The sequence below is a fragment of the Vipera ursinii genome (genome assembly GCF_947247035.1).
Source record: "Vipera ursinii genome assembly, chromosome: 1".
NCBI lineage: Eukaryota > Metazoa > Chordata > Lepidosauria > Squamata > Viperidae > Vipera > Vipera ursinii.
Genome location: NC_139512.1, coordinates 104,205,481 through 104,228,727, shown reverse-complemented (window position 1 = coordinate 104,228,727; position 23,247 = coordinate 104,205,481). Strand labels below are relative to the sequence as shown.

The 23,247-nt window shown below is 39.7% G+C and overlaps 1 protein-coding gene across 2 annotated transcripts in view; it reads right to left on the bottom strand.

The window, feature by feature from the left end:
• CARS1 (cysteinyl-tRNA synthetase 1) overlaps positions 1 to 23,247 on the bottom strand; it is a 44,843-nt gene that overhangs the window by 4,633 nt on the left and 16,963 nt on the right. For both annotated transcript variants that reach the window (XM_083348465.1, XM_083348464.1), the window contains 12 exons: positions 22,476 to 22,625; positions 22,086 to 22,226; positions 21,434 to 21,522; positions 20,444 to 20,565; positions 20,238 to 20,350; positions 17,712 to 17,840; positions 16,806 to 16,935; positions 16,447 to 16,550; positions 14,960 to 15,057; positions 3,723 to 3,912; positions 3,005 to 3,073; positions 909 to 990 (listed from right to left, as the gene is read on the bottom strand). In XM_083348465.1, coding sequence (XP_083204591.1) covers positions 909 to 990; positions 3,005 to 3,073; positions 3,723 to 3,912; positions 14,960 to 15,057; positions 16,447 to 16,550; positions 16,806 to 16,935; positions 17,712 to 17,840; positions 20,238 to 20,350; positions 20,444 to 20,565; positions 21,434 to 21,522; positions 22,086 to 22,226; positions 22,476 to 22,625 — 1,417 coding nt within the window. The remainder of the gene's footprint in view (positions 1 to 908; positions 991 to 3,004; positions 3,074 to 3,722; positions 3,913 to 14,959; positions 15,058 to 16,446; positions 16,551 to 16,805; positions 16,936 to 17,711; positions 17,841 to 20,237; positions 20,351 to 20,443; positions 20,566 to 21,433; positions 21,523 to 22,085; positions 22,227 to 22,475; positions 22,626 to 23,247) is intronic.

Genomic DNA, 23,247 nt, shown 5'->3' with positions numbered 1-23,247 from the left:
ATTGCATCTGCTTTTGTCCACAGAAGCAAAGGGTACAGGAGCCAATAGGTGAATTTAAGTTTCTTATCTCCAAACTACAGTATATCACACTGATATTTTGCAACAAGAGTTGGTTTTTCTTTAAATGCTTCTCAATGTCCCGATATTATAATTTATTTGGGGCATTTTTTTCATCTCAGTTATCAACTAAAGATTCAAAAATCAAATAAAGTCTTTGCTAAGAACAGCCACTATACTCTCAAAGTTCCCAGTTTCTGCTGTTTTTGTTCAATGAATAAAAATATTTTATTTACATATCATATTAATATCCTAGTTAAAACTCTTCTGATCTAAAAACAAGAAATCAGCAGTGCATGAATGAGTCCTTTGTAACGACACTAATGATCTCAAAATGAGATTTCCACTTGTAAATTATTAAGCTCTACAATGCCTAGAAGCAGGGGAAGAAAGGAGCCATATTATGTCATGTAATGGCATGTCAGTTAAGATTCTTTGACTTGATATTGCGTTTCAGCCATAAAAATATGCTTTGTGCAGCAGGCTGTGGAATCTGGGCAACTCAAACAAGTACAGCCAGGAAGTGAAAAAACACAGTACACTTCCTTGCTTTCTTTTAGAAGTGTGTTTTAAAATAATAAAATTTCATGCAGTCACCAGTAAACACACCACAGTGCAATAAAAATGGACAGTTATTTCTAGTAGCAAACCAAAATAAGTAAGCCTGAATGTAAATGCAGAGTGTCACTTCTAAAAACGTGCTCACCTTGTGACTGAAAGGGGCTCCTGCCTATTTGCACATTTTGCACAAGGGACTGAATTATTAGTTGTATGTGGAAACAAAGGATTCCCTTTTGTAGCAGTGGCACACAATTTGTATAGATGTCTATTTATAACCAGAAAAACCTCACCTTTTTTCTCCCTGGCAATTTGCCGTACCCCTTCTCTGAACTCAGATAAAACATGAAGGTATGGCATTACTGTAGATTCAAGCTGCAGCATAAAAAAAGGCACTTTAAATATCATTTCCTTCCTAAACTACTTTTACCCATTTTCTTCCAAACTAGGTGGATTTCTAAAACCATTATCTACACAAGGTGAATGAATGAAGCAAAGGAGCTCTTATCATACCTGAGTTTTATACAGGTGGTCCTCGACTTAATGACCACAATTGAGACCAAAATTTCTGTTGCTAAGCAGGACAGTCGTTAAGTGACTTTTGCCCCACTGTATGACTTTTTTGCCACAGTTAAGTGAATCACTGTTAAGCTAGTAACAAGATTGTTAAGTGAATCTGGTTTCCTCATTGACTTTGTCAGAAGGGAGCAAAAGGTGATCACAAGACCCCGGGACACTGCAATTGTCGTAAATACGAGCCAGTTGCCAAGCATCTGGATTTTGATCACATGACCACAGGAATGCTGCAATGGTCATAATTTTGAAAAACGGTCACAAGTCACTTTTTTCAGTGCCATTGTAAGCTCAATGGCCACTAAATGAATGGTTGTAGGTCAAGGACTACCTGTTGAGCAGATAGACAATATAATGCAAGACCCTCAGGCAAAACAGAAAACTGGATACCTTTTAAATATTACATTCTTTGTTTTGGAAAAGACTAAATACGGTCCAAAAGAAGAAATCCACCGTGCCCACCCCTCCTCATTTCAAGCAATGGGTCTTATCTGTTGATAACATTTGATATCTTGTGACTGATGGAAATGGAGAAAGCTGGATACCTCTTTCTGATGTCAGAATGCTCCCTTAGTGTATCTAAACAAAGCATTTGCATCATTGCCCTATTCAGGCTGAACTAATGCAGGTTTCGTATGTAAGTACTTGGAATAAAATTGTTTATTTGAATAAGGCTCTTACATGAACAAAAGCGGCTTTCTCATGACCCCCACTATTCACAATATCAGTATCAGTCAGAGGTTACATTGATGAACAAAGGATAGTCGTACTGCCGTGAATTGACAAATACCATTTTGATATTCACTAATTTCTGTGATGATTATATCAGGGCTACATTGGTTTACGCTGGTCTTATTGTAGCACATACCCAGGAATATCAATTTGTACAATCTTGATTCTTTTCTATTGCTAGATCTAGTGCCATTTTCTGCACAGATCTGTCATTTAGGACATAATATAAAATGTTATAAAATATTTCCTATCCTAATAATTGTAGTATAATTCAACATGGACTATTTCAAGGCAGAAATCTCTCAAAGTATTGCAACTTTTCCAATTAAGGCAGTATGTTAGAAACTCTGCCATTGTTGAAGGCATTGAGGAATCTGGTAAGGAAACATCCCTGACACAACAACCCAGTGGGTCATGGGTTGCTTACTTGCTACCTAAAATGTTGAATGAAGTGTAACTAGTAAAAGCATTGTGACTTTAACAAAGTGCTCATTCTTTTAAATAGAATACATCAACTTCCTAAACAAGTTGGAAAACATTTTCTGCCAATCTTAACCTAGAACAAAATATGGTGATCTTCACATCCCTACCATTATATCTGATTTGTTTTCTACTATATTAGACAAGGTTATATAATAAAAGCATGCTATTTCAAAGAATAATATGTATGTGTACATTCTGTTCTACCAATTATGTCTTTCATATACCTTCCTTTTTTTAAAAAATCCCATTTATATCCCGCTCTTCTCCGAAGACTCAGGGCAGCTTACAATCTAAGAAGCACAAATCAATGTGCTTAGCAATAGCCTTCATTCTATGTATATGCCTGATTATTAGGGCTTTCGCCCCCCCCCAGCACAACCCATTGGTTGCTATTTCCCATTAAATGGCAGGAAGAACTTCCTATCCTATATAAGTGTGTGTGTAACAGAACAAAACAAAACGCAGGATAAAAATACACTATTTCTCTTATTCCTACTACCGCTACCACCACTATGTTTCTTGAAAGCTTACTTCAATGTCTAAGCCAATCTTTAAAAACCATGAATAGTAATAAAATCAGTAAAATATGCTTTCCACTTACATTTAACACATGACCATTTCTTCCAACTGGGAAACCAATTCCCTCCTCGCTTTCTATTGCACCAAAGACCTATGCAAAGGAAATGTATACAAACCTGAACATATAGATTCACACTTACTAGCAGGTAGTTTTTAAGTGTTAGAAATTTCAATCAAAAATAACATGAATGCAATTTGAGTTACCATGCAAGGTTTCATATTCCACACATACAGTGGAACAATATATAAATTCCCATAGATAGATAACAACTATTCTCCAAGAGGTTCCTGCTAGGGGAAGAAGGCTGTTCTATAGCACTTTGGGGCATGATGCAAATTTTAATTGCTCCTGAAATAGTATTGCCTGATTATTGTCAAGATTAATACATTAATTACTTATGTATTTAACCTTATTACTGAATTAATAAAGTATAGATTGCTCTGAATCAGTTTTTGGTTACAGCATCATAAACGTTTGGGAAGGAAGGAAACAAAATAAGTTAATAAGTAAGTAAGTAGGCAGTAGTAATGAACCTTAAGGTGTATATTAATTTCTAGCAAGCAGACTTTATTAGTCAATCACACCCCAACATTCTTATTAAAGTAATTGCCAATTGTATTCTAAACCACAACAAATCTCCAAGTTCTACTCCAAATCATAAAAAAAACTAACCACTAACATGTATCCTTAACAAACAATACATGGCCAAATTTGAAAGCTTTATTCAAAAATCCCATACCTTGAATATGTGGGTAAGATAAATGCTTATATTTTCTAGCAACATTCTATTTGGCATCTGTCGGGCAGTCTTCTTTGCAGCAATATAGGAATTACACTGACTGACCAATGATCGCAGCTCTTCCAAAACTGTACGCGTATCAATGTTATCACATAATGCTTCATGTACAGCTTCTTTCTTGTCATAAAAACTAGGCAAGAAAAGAAAAGAAATTAAGACAAAAATCTTTACATCGTGCTTAAATCATTTGAATGAAAAGATTTTGGTACTAATTGAAGAAAAATGAACTGGAAGCTTAGTCTAAAAGAATTTCTCCCAACTGGATGAATATGTATTAAATTGGCAAATACTGAATGTTACACAATATGTAAAAAAATGTAATTTGCTCTGTGCATCAGTGGGATCTAAGAGATCCTGGGTCTGTGATGGATAGGTCAATAAAATCAACTTAGTCTGTGAAAAAAGGAGATAAATAAAACTGACAATACTGTTATGTCTTATTGAAATGTATTGTGCAATCATCTTTTTTAAATATTGTGACTATTTTGATTTTAGAATCTCAAAAAGCACAATATAAAGCTGGAGAATGCAGAAAAGAGAAACTGATATTATCAAGAAGCTAAGCAACTCCCCTATGTGGAAACGTAAAAATATTTGAGCAGTTTATTAAAAAATGTGAAGGTATGAAATAGAGGCATGTAGAATTATGTATGGGTGGAGATAATTTACAGAAATTATATTTTTTTAAATATATTTTATTAATTTTTTTGGAATAACAATCTTTTTGTTGTTGTTGTTAGCTGCGAAGTCGTGTCCGACCCATCGCGACCCTATGGACAACATTCCTCCAGGCCTTCCTGTCCTCTACCATCTTCTGGAGTCCATTTAAGCTCACGCCTACTGCTTCAGTGACTCCATCCATCCACCTCATTCTCTGTCGTCCCCTTCTTCTATTGCCCTCGATCTTCCCCAGCATTAGGCTCTTCTCCAGGGAGTCCTTCCTTCTCATTAGGTGGCCAAAGTACTTGAGTTTTAGCTTCAGGATCTGGCCTTCTAAAGAGCAGTCAGGATTGATCTCCTCTAGGACTGACCGGTTTGATCGCCTTGCAGTCCAAGGGACTCGCAGGAGTCTTCTCCAGCACCACAGTTCAAAGGCCTCAATTCTTTGGCGCTCAGCCTTTCTTATGGTCCAACTTTCACTACCATACATTGCAACTGGAAAGACCATAGCCTTGACTATACGCACTTTTGTTGACAGGGTGATGTCTCTGCTTTTTAGTGTGCTGTCTAGATTTGCCATGGCTTTCCTCCCCAGGAGCAAGCGTCTTTTAATTTCTTGGCTACAGTCCCCATCTGCAGTGATCTTGGAGCCCAGGAAAATAAAATCTGTCACTACCTCCATTTCTTCCCCATCTATTTGCCAGGAATTGAGAGGGCCAGATGCCATGATCTTGGTTTTCTTAATGTTAAGTTTCAACCCAAGTTTTGCACTCTCCTTCTTCACCTGCAACAAGAGGCTCTTTAGTTCTTCTTCACTTTCTGCCATTAGAGTGGTATCATCTGCGTATCTTAGGTTGTTGATATTTCTTCCGGCAATCTTAATTCCAACTTTTGATTCATCTAGCCCTGCCTTTCTCATGATGTGCTCTGCATATAAGTTAAATAGGCAGGGTGACAGTATACAGCCTTGCCGGACTCCTTTCCCAATTTTGAACCAATCAGTGGTTCCGTGTCCAGTTCTCACTGTTGCTTCTTGACCCGCATATAGGTTTCTCAAGAGCCCAATAAGATGGTCTGGTACTCCCATCTCTTTAAGAACTTGCCACAGTTTGTTATGATCCACACAATCAAAGGCTTTAGCATAGTCAATGAAGCAGAAGTAGATGTTTTTCTGGAACTCCCTAGCTTTCTCCATGATCCAGCGTATGTTGGCAATTTGATCTCTAGTTCCTCTGCCTCTTCGAAATCCTGCCTGCACTTCTGGTAGTTCTCGATCCACATACTGCTGAAGTCTAGCTTGTAGGATTTTAAGCATGACTTTACTAGCATGAGAAATGAGTGCAATGGTGCGATAGTTTGAACATTCTTTGGCACTGCCTTTCTTAGGAATTGGAATGTAAACTGATCTTTTCCAATCCTGTGGCCACTGTTGAGTTTTCCAAATTTGCTGGCAAATTGAGTGTAGCACTTTTACTGCATTGTCTTTTAAGATTTTGAATAGCTCAGCTGGAATACTGTCACCTCCACTAGCTTTGTTGTTGCTCAGCTTTTCTAAGGCCCACTTCACTTCACATTCTAGGATGTCTGGCTCGAGGTCAGTGACCACCTCATTGTGATTATCAGGGACGTTAAGCTCATTCTTGTATAGTTCTTCTGTGTAATTTTGCCACCTCTTCTTAATCTCTTCTGCCTCTGTTAGGTCCCTGCCATTTTGGTCCTTTATCATGCCCATTTTTGCATTAAACGTTCCCTTCATTTCTCCAATTTTCTTGAAAAGATCTCTGGTCCTCCCTATTCTATTGTTTTCTTCTATTTCTTTGCACTGTTCATTTAAGAAGGCATTCTTATCTCTTCTAGCTATTCTCTGGAATTCTGCATTCAATTGGGTGTATCTTTCTTTTTCTCCCTTGCCTTTCGCTTCCCTCCTTTCCTCAGCTATTTGCAAAGCTTCCTCAGACAGCCATTTTGCTTTCTTGCATTTCTTTTTCTTTGGGATGGTTTTGGTTGCTACCTGTTGTACAATGTCACGAACCTCTGTCCATAGTTCTTCAGGCACTCTGTCTATCAGATCTAATTCCTTAAATCTATTTGTCACCTCTACTGTATATTCAACAGGGATATGATTTAATTCATACCTGACTGGCCTAGTGCTTTTCCCTACTTTCTTCAGTTTAAGCCTAAACTTTGCAAGGAGAAGCTCATGGTCTGAGCCACAGTCAGCTCCTGGTCTTGTTTTTACTGACTGTATAGAGCTTCTCCATCTTTGGCTGCAGAGCATATAGTCAATCTGATTTCTGTGTTGACCATCTGGTGATGTCCATGTGTAGAGCCGTCTCTTGGGTTGTTGGAAAAGAGTGTTTGCTATGACCATCGTATTCTCTTGACAGAATTCTATCAGCCTGTGCCCTGCTTCATTTTGCACTCCAAGGCCAAACTTGCCAGTTATTCCAGTTATCTTTTGGCTTCCTACTTTAGCATTCCAATCCCCCATGATGATAAGAACATCATTTTTTGGTGTTAGTTCTATAAGGTGCTGTAGTGCTTCATAGAACTGGTCAATTTCATCCTCTTCAGCACTGGTGGTTGGGGCATAGACTTGGACTACTGTGATATTGAATGGTTTGCCTTGGATTCGAACTGAGATCATTCTGTCATTTTGAGGATTGTATCCCAGTATTGCTTTTCCTACTCTTTTATTGACTATGAAGGCTACTCCATTTCTTCTGAAGGATTCTTGCCCACAGTAGTATACCTGATGGTCATCTGAATTAAATTCACCCATTCCTGTCCATTTTAGTTCGCTGATACCTAAGATGTCAATGTTCAGTCTTGTCATCTCTTGTTTGACCACGTCCAGTTTTCCTTGATTCATGGATCTTACATTCCAGGTTCCTATGGAGAAAAAATCTTTACAGCATCGGACTTTCCTTTCACCACCAGACACATCCACAGATGAGCGTCCTTTCGGCTTTGGCCCAGTCGCTTCATTCTTTCTGGCGCTACTAGTACTAGCCCTCTGCTCTTCCCCAGTAGCATATTGGACGCCTTCCGACCTGAGGGGCTCATCTTCCAGCGTCATATCGTTTTGCCTTTTGGTACTGTCCATAGGGTTTTCATGGCAAAGATACTGGAGTGGGTTGCCATTTCCTTCTCCAGTGGATCACGTTTTGTCAGAACTCTCTGCTATGACCTGTCCGTCTTGGGTGGCCCTGCACGGCATAGCTCATAGCTTCATTGAATTACGCAAGCCCCTTCGCCACGACAAGGCAGTAATCCATGAAGGGGTAACAATCTTTAGTACTTGGTAAACAACATGTTGTCTGGATTCATATATTTAACAACAATCAATAATATTTTCTATGATTTCATAATCAACAGTGGGCTAATGCCTCCTTAAGTAACACCAGCTGCCTGCAATTAGTGCAGGTTCGAGTCCCACCAGGCTCAAGGTTGACTCAGCCTTCCATCCTTCCGAGGTTGGTAAAATGAGGACCCAGATTGTTGGGGGCAATAAGCTGACTTTGTAATAATGCCGCTTGGGGGGGGGGGCGAAAGCCCTAATAAGCAAGCATAGAATGAAGGCTATTGCTAAGCACATTGGTTTGTGCTTAAATTGTAAGCCGCCCTGAGTCTTCGGAGAAGGGCGGGATATAAATGGGATTAAAAACATACTAACTTCTCTTCTTCCAAGTGTTCTCCTTTTACCAACCTTGAGCAAATGTAGTTCTTAGTATTTTTAATACATACAAAATTGAATTTAAACATTTTTCTAGTATTTATGTGAATAACAATAACATTAGTATGTAGCGTCTTTTCTAATCAGCTTATATTACAGTTGTATTTGCAAAAAATCATCTTATGTAAATCACTATAGGTTCTGTTTTCAGAATTCTTATTTAAGCTTAATTTCCCCTCAGTATTCAAAAGATTTCTTGTTGGTTATAATTTTGTCAGAATTGATTACATTTAAATATCCAAAACCTTTCATTCACTTAAATCATCCCAGTATTTTTACATTTCCCATATCATAAAAAATACTATACTATTTATAAATCCTATCTTTTACTATAAAACCCATTCATATCCAAAATTTAATTATTTTTTTAACCATATTCAAACAGGTGTTTAATCTTATGGTACTCCATCTAGTACAGACACGTCAAACTTGCGATGTCACATAACATCGTGCAACGTATTGGGACGATTTTGCCATTGCTGGCAATGGGGTGGGTGCGGCTTCCGGATGACACGTCCGGCCCATGGGCCGGCAGTTTGACACCCCTGATCTAGTAGGTCAAATCATATCTCTTAAATCTGACTCTCACCTATTCTTATTTAATCTTAATTTCCCCTCAGTATTCAGTACATTAATCTATTTCAATGTATTTCTGTCCCCCATGAAAATTAAATCACTGCTTCCGTCTATGGAAGGATGGGGTTATAATCCCCTTCCTTCTCACTTTCGGAGGATTTTTTTCTTCTTGGGGATCTTTTCCAGGAAATCAGTTTCAAAATAGAGAAGAGAAGATCAATATTCTCACCCACTTCCAAACACATTGTTCACAGTTGTTCTTAGTTGGTGCTTTTGTACTTCGGATACCAGTAGCTTGGGTTAGTTACTGGAATGCAGCTAGCTAGCCTTTCTCCTGTCAGTTTGGAGGGCTTCCCCCAGATCAAATGGATCGATTCCTGTCTTTCCCTGATCAATGGGGGTGGCCCTCCTTTGTCGACTCTCCGTGGCAACTTTAGACCCATTTAGGGTCCCCTGGCAGGACGAAACCAGACAGATATGGAGCCCTGTAATCCCTTGGCTGCGTTGCTACGACGCAAAACCGGAAGTCCAGAAAAGAAATTATCTTATTTTTTCATACCTAGTACTTAGAATAATCCAATACAAATAAATGGTGGAAAATTCACTGAATAAACACAAAAGTATTTATTCAAATGCATATTTAAGTATGGGACTAGCTTCCTTATATTATGCTAATTATTATCAATCTAGATTACTTAAAGGAAGAATAAATTATATAATATCTATATTCTGCCTTTAGGATCAAAGATAGCATTGACTATTACTTTATGAAATAACATGGAGGAGTTATTACACCCATTGCCCTGCTTTAACATGAGATCCTCTTAGATATCTAATTGGTTATTGAGAAAACCAGAAGCCTGACTAGATAGGCCTTTTTCTTCCCCAGCAATACTTTGTGGTTCTTAGTATTTGCTCATTGGTCAAAGATAGTCAATCTGGGGCAGTGCTTAAGGCATCATGCCTGAAAACCAGGAGACACAAAGCAGATGGGAGATCTTGGGCCAGTCACTCTCAGCCCTTGCAAGAAGGCAACCATTTCCATAAAATCTTGCCAAAACCCCTGCAGAGAGTAGTTTACGCAGTTGCCAGGAGTCAACACTGACTTGAAGGTATTAAAAAAAAGGGGGGGGGAGAGAAAAAGAGAATCCAGAGGACTGACACTGAGAACCCTATCACACATATCCAACTATGTTTAGATCTTAGATTAGGTTAGGCAAAACATTTGCAGCTGTTCTACAGCCAGTTTGAAAGATTCGGACTGAAGTACAACATTTCTGTAAGATATTGAGCAAGCCAAATTGATATAATGCAGTGGTGAACAAATGCTGCTGGCCTGGAGGTTGCATGGGACATGACTAGTGACTGGAAAATCATTGAAGCAGCCTCTTCAGACTTTTTTTCCTTTGGGGTGAAAGGATAATTTTTAAGGGACAACCAGATCTCCCCTCTGCTTCTTCCCTTGAAAACTAGAATATTGTAAAGGAGAAACCTTTTGGACTAGAATCATGCACTTTGCTTTCCTGTGTGTTCCTGGTGGGTGTGGCATGTGGTATTCCAGTTCCATAGAATGGGAAGCCCTTGAAGGCAGCACCCAGAACTCTGGATTCCATGAATAGTAAGACAGAGCTTGTGTTGTTTTACTAAGTTTCTCAGGAGGAAAAAAAAGATATTTCCCAGCTAGAATTAAAGCAACCATTATTATATGGAAATACACTATAACAGGGCTTTTCAACCAGTGGTACTGGTACCACCTGTGGTACATTGGCACCTAGTAGGTGGTAGCGGGGGAGGGGAATGAGCTGAACCGGTGGCAGCACCGCACAAGCCTGGGCGAGAGACGGCTGGAGCTGCAGGGCTCAGCGGAAGCGCCAGGATCAGCGCCAGGCTCTAGGTAGAGCTTGGCACTGATCCCGGCGCTTCTGCTGAGCCCAGAAGAAGCGCCAATCAGCTGGAATGTTGCAGCATCTCCAGGGTCTTGTGATTTACATTCAGATGCTTGGCAACTGATTCATATTTATGAGGGTCACAGTGTCCCAGGGTCATGTGAAGTGACCAAAACCTGCTGCAACCACCCAGCAGGGAGGGAATAAAAACCAGACACCCCCCCCTCCCCACCCCTGCTGACAATCCTCAATAGAAATGCTCACAACAATGAAAACCTCTGGCAGGAGGAAGAGTGCCACTGGGTGGGCAGGCAGGTGTCTTGCTCGGCTGTGGCTTGGGGGGCACTTTTTCCAGTGCCACTGTAACTTCGAACAGTCACTAAACTAACTGTTGTAAGTCGAGAACTACCTGTACTTCATCACTTTTTTCCTTTTTTTTTGGATCATCAAGTTTTTGACACCTTGCTAGGTGACTGGTGGTACTCGGATGTTGCCATATCCTAAAAGTGGTACAATGGGTGAAAAGGTTGAAAAGCCCTGCACTATAATGTAGTTGCCATGCCTTATAATAATAATTTTTATTTGTAATACTACTTTTAGAATTTTGTTAGACTATTGTAAAAACCAAAACATGACTAAAGATTTGGTGTGAAAGGATAAAAACCTTTTAGCAGCAGCTAGAAATGTCAGTCAGTCAGTCAATAACCTTGTAACTGAAATACTGAGTATGTGTCTACTTTGGTTTCTGCAAGGAATTGTCTGGGGGAGGAGAGGCAACTCTACACAAACAGATTTATGAAGAATCTTAAGGTATCAACTGTGGGCAGAACAGGGAAATGAGGGCCCGGAATGGAAAAAATGAAAAAAGCCTATTAAAAATAAAGCACTGAGATGACCTATTACAAGAATGCATGTAAATTATTGCTAAGCACATTGATTTGTGCTTTAAATTGTAAGCCGCCCTGAGTCTTCGGAGAAGGGCGGGATATAAATGGGATTAAAAAAAACAACAAACTACTCTACCAATGGGTACAGATGGTCCTCGTTTAACAACCGTTTGTTCAGCAACTGTTCAAACTCGTGGTGGTGCTGAATAAGTGGTAGTTGTGACCAATCCTTGAGTTTCAGCTGTGGCAGTGTCCCTCTTCCCCCGCTGGTTCACAATCTGGGCACTAATTGTGATGTTGCAGTCATCCATGGTCACGACTGCAATTTCTGATGTTCCCGGCTGGCTTCCACAAGCCAAGCCAAGGGAGAAGCAGATAGGAGGTTGGAAGCCGCAGTCACACGAGATCCTCACTTAATGACCTGCATGGTCCTTGCCTAAAGACAGCAACCAGGACTGCTGGAACTACCAATGCCAAGCAGCACAGTCACATGGCATTACACTTTATGACTGTATTGCTTAGCGATGGCAAGTCCACTCTGAACTGCTGTCATAAACTGTATAGCATTTTGACTCATGAGCCAAATTACAAAAAAAGCTTCTGAAAGGCAGCCTGACTAACTAACATTAATTTAGGTACAACACTAACCCATGATTTGTTCTGGCATGCTAGAAGATTGTCTGAATTGTACACTGGAGATAGATCTTAATTCTGGTAGGTAAAAGTAAACCAGCTTTAGATACTTGGTTTTGAAACTGGCTAGCCTCCAGGTAAGATTAGTCACAGTTTTCCAGGTACGGATGATACAGCAGATGGTTTAATCGAAAACAGGAGCAGAAGCCTTCTGTCTTATCAGACCATGGGAAAAGAAGGGAGAAGTTTACCAATCTGGAGAGCAAGACTGTGATTGTTCCTATCATGGCAAACCATGGTTATTATATACAAACACAGTGAAGGCTTCTGAACAAAGATGTTTCAATTTGTACTGCGCAAGCCTACTTCAAATAGTTTATCTCATAAAGAATGAATGCCTCTTAAGAATGTCCAACTCTGGGAGGCTAAAACAAGTTTGATATCTTTGTGACCGATATTTTTTTTAAAAAAGAAAACGCAGCTTGGAAGCCAGCCAAGAGTGGAACCGAGTTCCAGGAATTCAAGGTGGGGCTTCAAATGTACTTTCCTCTTCAGGGACTAAAAAAACAAAAAAAAACCCAGCTATGAAATAGTTACGTAAAACTCTGCAGAGTGAAAACTGCTGTCAAATTCAGTCTGGGGTTTCAGAATCTGAATTACTTTTAGCACTGATTTTGTGCCTCCAGCAGAATGCCGAGAGGGCTGCAAAATGGCCAACGGTTGTAATTTCCACCGTGCTTACTTGGAGAAAAGCCACTGTTCTTGCTTTTTGCGGCAGACCCTAAAACAACTAGTTGCTGCAAAAGAATTCAGTCCGAAAGAAGGAAAAAAAGGAAGTCAGCTGTGGGTCCCTGAGTGCTGATAGCACCCAGATGATAGCAAAGCTAATTTTTGCCCAGCTGAAAGAAAAGCGAGGCACGTAAAAGGAGTGGATCTTCTACCTGATTTTGGATGCTGCTGATCTGGGTCTTAAACTCAAATTGATTCAAAGGCTGCACGAGGCTTAGTTTGCTCACCTGAGGCTTGTCATACTGAAACCTTATAGTGCATAGATACAAAAATGACAAATATTGTTAATTTATCAAATTAAAAATCCAGGACTTATGCCAAAAAACAGCTGCTGCTGAACAACTGTTTCTCTGCCCACCTAGCTACTAGCGTTTGTTTGTTTTTTTAATTAACCTGAATAATATTTGGTTTTATTACTGGGTTGATAAGTACTATTTTAAGATCATGTCTGGGATGACAAAAGTTAGGAAACTTAAATTAGCACAGCTCAAATCTTGCTTTTCCCCCCTCTCCTTTCTTTTCTACCTCCTTGCTTAGCAGAGATATTTCTTTATTTTTTTTTTCATTAACTTTTTCCTGTTCTCTTTTTTTTTCTCCCTCTGTGTCTAGCAGCGGAAAGATCTTGCTTGCTTATTTCTCTTATTCCTTGCCTGGCAGAGAGACCCTCACGGCAGAGTAGCCTCTCCATACCTTTCCTTGGACAGCCTTCACCGCTGCATCCTGGCCTTTCCTCCCAAGTGGAGCTGCGCCTATCCACTGCCTGTGTCCAGGAAGCCTTGACACAACCTTAGAAGCAGTTTTGGCCCAGGGCATCCAACTGGGCAATGGTTCCCTTGCTACGAAAGGCCTCTGGGGCACCAAGTGCACAGCCCAGCCAATCAGGCTCTACTCGTACTAAGAGTCAGCCAAGATGCTGCCACTGCTGCCACTGCTGCCACGCCACGCTTCTCTTTGTAACGCTTCCTGGGGCTCTGTGCAGCTCTCAGCCACTGGGCCTTGGTGGGCCATGATGACCACAGCAACTACAAAGTGTTGAAAACTGCAGCCTGAAGAAAATGATCTGGATGATTGTGGCCAGTTGGTTGCTTATGTGAGGTTTAAAGTTTAAAGTTTATTATATTTGTATACCGCCCTTCTCCCGAAGGACTCAGGGCGGTGAACAGGGCATGTATAAAAATACAAAATTACAAAAATTAAAAGAGAATTAAACACGAGCCCAACTAAAAACAGTAGAAAAATGTAAAAAATCCCCAATAAAAAACCCCAACGCATCCCTTATCAGGCCAGGCCGGACTGTTCAAACAGGTAGGTCTTCAAGTCACGTCGGAAGGAGCGAAGGTCAGGTGCCATCCGGAGCTCAACCGGCAGCTGATTCCATAGAGCCGGGGCACCCACAGAGAAGGCCCTCCCCCTGGGGGCCACCAGCCGACATTCTCTGACCGGTGGCACCCTGAGGAGGCCCTCTCTGTGGGAACGCACAGGGCGGAGGGAAGTTGCTCTACGGTCTTGTCCCGCTTCTTTGGATGGCCTTCCCTGGTTTCTTTTTAATTTTTATCAAATCAAGGAAAGAATGGGCCAGAAGAAGGTCAGAACCAGTTTTCTTTATCAGGAAACACGGCACTCTTGAAAAGCTTACGAAGGGGGCATTAGTTCCTTTTTCCTGCTTATGGATTTTAGGGTAGCACTTTGTTTTTTCATTCTAGGAAATAATAAGATGTTAGCACAATGAAGCAGAGAAACTGACAGCGAAATGCACCAGCAGAGCCTGGCCTGTAGGTTCCTATGCCAAGCACTAAACGGCAAGATGAAATCAATTAAGAAGGCATGGGATTGGCGCTATGAGTGGCCCGGTTGGTATGTGAATTAACAAGTAATTGAGTTTCAAGAAGGAAGTCTTTAAGGAACGCGCCCTGTCTGCTCTAAACGCAAATGCCAGTTGGAAAAACAGGCATTGACACAGATATACAGATATCTATTCATAAAGAGAGAAAGAAAAAATGGTTAGCTCACCTTTTATTCAGTTCAATTTCCTGGTTTTCCCATTTTTCATACTGGCTTGTCACATTAGCAGGAGCCCGAAGGATATCCTTGACATTTAAAAAAAACTCCTAAAAAGGGAAAGAGCCCACAATCTGTTACAAAGTATACCCTTCGGATATATATATATATATATTTCAATATTCATTTTCAGTCTAAAACAGCACTAACTCTGGTAAGAAAAGCAACAGTTTCATCACCTGCTCTGTCTCTGAGTGTGGCCTTAAAAATGTTGGGTTTTTTTGCAGAATATGGTGGAACACATTAACAAAAAGATTACTGGGACAATCAAAGTTAAGACCCGGCCAAAAAGGTGGATGATTTGAAAGGGTTTTACCGCTTTCCCAACCTTCATCCTGCTTTGTATATTGATTTAAAGAGTGTGAGCGATAAACTAAGAAAACGGGCCTTTGCAAGTGTTTTTTTATTTCTAATTAGCCTTTTAAGGAAACCCCTCTCCACTATAATACAAATTAATCTTGGAGAATATTGTCACTTGACTTAACCCGGCAAGTTAAGTGGCAACCAGCAATTCTATACCAGGGAAAAGGAAGCTGATAGGATTCTTCTTGGTTTCTTCCAATAATTAATCAGTCCCCGTTGTTCCGATCAATGTATTGCTATCATTACATATTACTCACAACACTGGCATGAGGACGAGATTAGGGCAAATGATGACGTGCAATGTCCTTTTTTTTTCATAATCATGATTAGTAGTACAGGTAGTCCTTGGTTAACAATAGCAATTGGGACCAGAATTTCCATTGCTAAGCAATGCGATTGCAAAGCACAACATCATGCAACCGTGCCATTTTGCAATGGCAGTTCCAGCACTTTGGTTGCCGTCGTTAAGTGTGACATCAAGTCGCTATTTGCAATTTCCGGTCAGCTTCCCCACTGACTTTACTTGTCAGAAGGTGCTAGTGAAGATTGCAAATGTGATTATGTGACTGTAGGACAGTGCAAGTGGGTGATTGCAAGCCTATTGCCCAGCACCCAGATAACAATCACGTGATTGTAGGGGTATTAACACTGGCTGCAACTACAAGGACCTGTCATAACCCCCCCTCCCCCCCCTTCCTCGTTCAGCACCATCATACTTTGAATGGTCACTGAACAAAGAGTTGTTATGCAAGGATTACCTGTAGATGCTTGTGCTACCTTGTGAACTGGGCCCACTCCATTTGTGATATACGACCTGCATAATGGTCTCTGAAATTCTGACCCCCCAAACTTCCTACCTCCTCTTTGTTGTTTCTGACAGATAACAAAACTAATGAACCCATGAATGATACCACGTATGGCTAGTGGTTTGGTAGATCAAGGTGTGTAAGCCTACCTTATTATTTTGTGCCACAATCTTGCATATGAAGAAAGGAACAAAGAACACCTGGTATTTTTCAGGAATATGTCCCAACATCTGCACAACAGAACAATGAGAAGAAAGGAAAATAACTTACGCTTATGAATTTCTCATACTGGATAGCAGACTCCATGGTGTTCTTTGAATAGTCTAGAGTATCCTTCCAAGAATGCATAAGAAAAGCCAGCCTTAACTGCCGCGCTGTTGAGAGTTTTAAAGAAACAAATGGAAAAAAGCTGCATAGTAGGGACTCATAGCTGGCATAGGCCATTTAGGCTATCAATACATAGCTACTCTAAAAACAACAACCACCAAAGTACTAATTACAGAATAAAATAAATAATCTTAAATGCCAATTAGATAGTTTTTAGCCAAAGACGATGGAGATAAGCTAAGCAACAGCTAGTGCCACTGTACCCATCGAAAATGAAATGTTTTTAAATTGATACATCTTACCTGTATGCTGTTTTAATGCATCTTTTATTGTAATAAAGTTTTTCAAAGATTTGGACATTTTACAGCCAGCAATTGTCAAATGCCCAGTGTGTAGAAAATAGCGCACCCAGTGATCATTGTCAAAGTATGCCTACAAAATCAATGAGACCAAAGAGTTATATTATAATATGAAACACCCCCCCCCCATTAGATTGCAGCAACATTTAAAAAAGTGTGATCTACGTTGTAAACAGAATAAAAAGTGAAGGTATCTATAATTACATAGGAAGCAATAGAAGAACATTTTAATAGTCAGTCTGAGGATTAGTAACAGTTATTTAGGAAAATTATGGATGCCCACCATATGTACCATGATTCTAGGTAGCTGATATTAACAATAAAAACATAAGAAACAGTAAAAATCCAACCAGCACTTAGCAACCATTGAGTTACGATTGATCCAAAAAAGGGGACTTAAAAGCCAGATTCAAACTTCTGACGGTTGGGCCCTCTCCACTGTCACATCATGAACTTTGGGCAATTGACAACAAAGCCGCATTTATGACCACTTGCAGTAACTCGTGGCCAAATGATCATGTTTTATGATGGTTTTGCTGAAAACTGGCACTTGCTTCTATTTCAGAAAAATTGTGTCCACAGCAAAACATTGTTTTGCTTAACAACTGTGGTGTTTGCTTAATGAACGTGGGTTCATTTAGTGACTGCTGCCCAAAAGTCATAAAATAGGGTTGGTGATATGACTGACCCATTTTCTGACCATTATGACATATAAATGTTCTTTTTGGGAAAAGTAGTTTTGTTCCCATCGTGGTGGGGCTCAGCTTTTGTTTTTCCCCCCAGGAATATACAGGATTTCAGGGGGGGAAATGGTCAAGCACTACTGGTTTAGCGCCTTACACCGCTTACCTCAGATTGTGCCAACTCATTGTCATGGTGGGGGAAACGAAGATCAAAACCTCCTCCATGAATGTCCATAGATTCTCCTAGAATGGATCCAGCCATTGCAGAACATTCAATATGCCATCCTGGACGTCCCTATTAACACAGGGTGATAACTTATTAATCATGTAGATTAATATCCTTGATGATTTAATAATGTAGCGATTGGTGGCCCCCAGGGGGAGGGCGTTCTCTGTGGGCGGGCCAGACCTATGGAACCGCTTGCCGGTTGAGCTCCGGATGGCCCCCGACCTTCGCTCCTTCCGGCGCGATTTAAAAACTTATCTATTTGAACAATCTGGCCTGGTCTGATGGGTTTGGGGTTGGATCTAGTTTTAACACAGTTTTAATTATTGTATTAGATTGGGCATAACTATTTAATTCTTTTTAACTTCTTTTAACTTTTGTATTCATATTTTGATATTTATTGCCCTGTACACCGCCCTGAGTCCTTCGGGAGAAGGGCGGTATAAAAATTTAATAAATAAAATAAATATATAAAGGCTAACATGCACTAAATTCATTAAGTGATTTAGCTCAGTGAATTCTGGAGAAGTACAGAATGATGACGGGCTCATAACTTGTTTAAAGTGGTGTCCGTCAAACTGAAGGATATATTTGTCTTTTGCTTAGGAATTAAAGACATTAGCAGATAAATATTTCTAAAGCCTCCAATCAGCTGATGGCTTAGAGTAACATTCGGATGAACTGACTATATAATTACCTAAAACTGTAAAAACTGAAAAAGTCTGCTAAAACAGCTGTGAGGTCAAAGATAATAAGAATAGGTTCCTTATAACCAGCTCAGATGGGAAGGCTGTTTTAAAAAAGTAAGCAAATAAACCTCATCTATGAAATTATTGGATCACAGAGGAAAAAAATACTCCAAATTGTATCTTTCTAGGGCCATTATTTCACAGCAATACTAGACAATTTTAATGTAAGAATCTGATCTGTGCTGATTAGGTAAACACCACAGCTGAAAAAAACAAAAGGTTATTTAAGTGCTTTATTAGCTAGCACCTTATACAGCTGTATAGGTAGTCCTTGACTTACAACAGTTCATTTAGTGACCGTTCAAAGTTACATCATTGAGAAAAAGTGACTTAAGACCATTTTTCACACTTAAAACCGTTGCAGCATCCCCATGGTCCCAGGATCACCTTTTGCAACCTTCTGACAAGCAAAGTCAATGGGGAAGCCGTATTCACTTAACAACTGTTACTAAATTAACTGCTGCCGTGATTCACTTAAAAACTATGGCAAGAAAGTTGCAAAATGGGGCAAAATTCAGTTAACAACTGTCTCACTTCGCAACATAAATTTTAGGCTCAATTGTGGTTGTAAGTCGAGGACTACCTGTATTTCCTGAATTTATAAAATTAATAATGGGTGTAGTTGTTACAAATTGAAGGGACGCGGTGGCTCAGTGGGTTAGGACGCTGAGCTTGTCGATCAGAAGGTCGGCAGTTTGGCGGGTCGAATCCTGAGTGCCGCGTAACAGAGTGAGCGCCTGTTACTTGTCCCAGCTTCTGCCAACCTAGCAGTTCGAAAGCACGTAAAAATGCAAGTAGAAAAATAGGGACCACTACGGTGGGAAGGTAACAGCGTTCCGTGCGCCTTTGGCGTCTAGTCATGCCGGCCACATGACCACGGAGACGTCCTCGGACAAGCGCTGGCTCTTCGGCTATGAAACGGAGATGAGCACCGGCCCCTAGAGTTGGAAACGACTAGCACGCATGTGCGGGGGAACCTTTACCTTTTACCTGTTACAAATTTATTCGGTACACAGTGGTACCACGGTACTCATCGTTAATTGGTTCTGGGTTGAACGAGGAACACCAAAAATGACCAGTACCAAAGAACTTTTTCCCAGAAGGAAAAACGTAGTGAGTCACAAGGCTGCTGACATCGAAAAGTTCTAGCCTGTGCAATGAATGCTAAACAAACCATGACTACTAGGACAAAAATTGTGTGTCAAAATTTATTTAATTTATTTTATTTTAATCCCATTTATATCCCGCCCTTCTCCGAAGACTCAGGGCAGCTTACAATTTAAGCACAAACCAAGGTGCTTAGCAGTAGCCTTCATTCTATGTATATGCCTGCTTATTAGGGCTTTCGGCCCCCGCCAAGCGGCATTATTACAAAGTCAGCTTATTGCCCCCAACAATCTGGGTCCAAATTCAATGAGTTTCAAAGCAGTTGAGTACCAACGTACCACTATAAATGGATTAAAATATTTTATTTATTTCATTAAATACCGCCCATCTCACTGTTTCAAGTGACTCTGGGTGTTGTATGCAACAGGAGTGTTCTGCTGCATAAGTGAAAAACACGTACAAGAAGGGGCACAGAGTAAGTTTCCCTGCTTTGCCCGGTTACAGAAATGGCATTGTAGATTTTTTTTTAAAAAAAGCTTTCTCCTCTCCCAAGGGAGTAAGCTGTGCCTTCTGATCGCACAACTGATTGCTCAGTCTTTGCTATCCTTACTTTGCCCCAAGGAGAATCCCATGAAGGCTCTCCTGGTTTGGAGGACTTCCACAAAGCAAAATCATTCGGCGATCGCTTTTCATTTAAACGATCCACTGAGATACTCAGATCACCTAGGAGAAGCAGAAGGAGGAATTACAAGAATCGGTCACTTTGTAGTTTTCTCCAAATATTTTCTGAAGATTCGTTTATGGAATTCAAATTACCTTCACCCTCCTGTAACGCTTTTTGATCTCCTACGGCTTCAGGGACCAGTTTTGCATAGGTGTGTTTCTCGGATGCATCAAATTTTAGTGTATCAAAATAAACAGATCCATTGGACACGTAGCTAGAAGGCAAAACTACAGTTTCAATTAAATAGGAGCGTTGACCCCATTTAGTGTAAATAATATACTTCCAACACTTTTACACAGCTGATTTTTTATATAGAATTGAAGAAAGCTAGGCTATGTATTATGCTGTGGGGTTGATATGTGGAATTGTAGCTCGGCTCATCAGGAAGTCCCAAAGGTGCTTTTCAAAATGCAGATGGACTTTCTTGGTCTTTATTTTTCCTTGAAAAACACTTTGCTTCTCATCGAAGAAGAATCAGAGTGCAAATGGGTGTGGAATCTTCTTGGGGCTGCCGAATGGCCTGAGTCCAACAAGGTTCCACACCCATTTGTACTCCGATTTGGGTAACCTTGAGGGTACAGATAAACCTCCAAGTGGCTTCAATGACTCTCAGAAAGTTAACCGCCGGCCTTCAGGGGGCTAACAATCGGATGGCTGCAAAGAATACAAATCCTTCCATTCCCCACCATTCAGTCAGAACTGAAGAAGTTTCCTGGATGAGAAGGAAAATGTTTTTCAAGGAAAAAAACTCAATAAAGTCCAGTTGCATTTTGAGCAGCACCTGTGGGACAACCGTGACCTGGATGACGGAGAATCTCCATAGACAATTCATTTGGAAGCACCCGGCTGGGAAAAATGAATAAGGATTAATTCGTGAGCACTTGTAAAGTAGCCAAAAAAGTGTATCGTAATTCTTTGTTATGTGATGTAGCGAAAAGTTAGACTCTCTTAGATTAAAAAGGACATTGGAAATATTCCTTTATAAGAAAGCCACTGAATTGCTTGTTAGATACTCAAACTATTACTCTCACCACTTTCTGTATATTATAGAGAACAGTGGGAAAATGTCAAGTTATACTCACCCATATCCATTATCTACAATCTTCTGAACAAAGTCCACAATTTCTGGTACATATTCACTAACACGAGTTAAGACATCTGGAGGTAATACCTGGAAAAAAACAAACCTTTTCTTTTTTCTACCACACCAGAATCTCAAAATATATTCTGCTTTACAGTTAAAATTATAATAAAACTTGGTAGGAAAATCTTAAACAAATCCAAACTAAAAACAAATAGGAACTGATCCCCCCACACCGAATGTGCTTGGGCAATTATTCTGCTTAGCGAAATCAAGAAACATCTAGCATCCAAAAGCTAAACCTGAAAAATATCCTTCAAGGTAAAATAGAAACTAACATTGCTCTAACTGTTGATGAATAATTCTTTATGTGGATCTAATTATAATTCTGATTTTCTAGATGGGAACAAATGGAACATAGCAGACTTTCTGAGGATTCTGCCTAAAGATCTCAGGTTATCATTTTAATAAAATTCTAATTCAAAATCTATTTGAAATAGTTTCCTAACTTGTGGTTTGAAGCTTTTAACGACACTTATGACACATTTCCTTTCCAGTCTTGAAAAGAAGAGCGACATTTGATACAACAAAGGATGAGCAATACTATTCAGGAGTATCTTTTGAGGTTTTGTTGAATAATCATGTCTACTTACATTGAGAGCTGCCATATCTTTATGATATTCCTCTTCCCAAAATTTGGGAAGTTTGGAAAATATAGAGTTGTCTGTCACTTGGCTACCCAACTTAGTGTCCAGCCACTCAGATAGTGTATCTTTTGCTTCTTGTAACAAAATCTGAAAAATAAATTCTATTTAACACAGGCTGTTTATCCTAATGCACAATTTCCACAATTCTTAAAAATTTCCCAGAGGCCCGTGCTCAAATGCTCTTCAAGCTTCATGGGAAAGACGACTTCAGTGGTACCTTGAAATGAACGAGTGATTGAGAATGTGTGTGTGTGTATGTGTGTGTGTGTGTGTGGTAATGTATCAGAAGGCAACGACTGAAATGACTTGCAACCTATTTCAGAAAAGTGTACTAACCTTAGCATGTTTATTGACCTCTCCCTCAGAGAGGTTCTTTTGCAGGCCATTCTCTAGTGGTTCCAAAGCAGCTCTCACTGAATTCTGCATCCTTTCGAGCATCTGTTTCTTATCAGGATCCGACGTTTCTTCCAGCTTTGCTGAAAAAAGCTGAATTAAGAAACATGGATAAAAACATAAACAAAAACAGCTGGATTCTTCTATCACAGCACAATCACCAGTATGTAAAAAGAGAGATTTAAAAGTAGCTATTAAAAGCCTCCTTACATTGTGTGTGTGTGTGTGTGTGTGTGTGTACGCGCACGCATATACCTGCAAACAAGGACATGTATGGATGTGTGAAGTGGAGAAAACAGGTCCTGCTCCCTTTGGGTTGTGGCCTCTCTCACTGTTCTTGTGAAGCATTCAACCTCTCTCCTCCAAGAGACTGTAACTATATATCTCCCATATCCTAGCCCTTAATAATGGGAATAAAATTCTAAAAATAAAACTATTATGCAGGTAATCATGCTTTAAGTAAGAACATCATTTGAATTTTAGAAAAAAATTGGAATTTCTCATTAACATTATATGACACAAGGAATCACAGCTAGGCTGACCAATGCAGGAAATATATATATATATATATATATATATATATATATATATATATATATATATATATATATATATATATATATATATATATATATATATATATATATATATATATATATATATATATATATATATATATATATATATATATATATATATATATATATATATATAT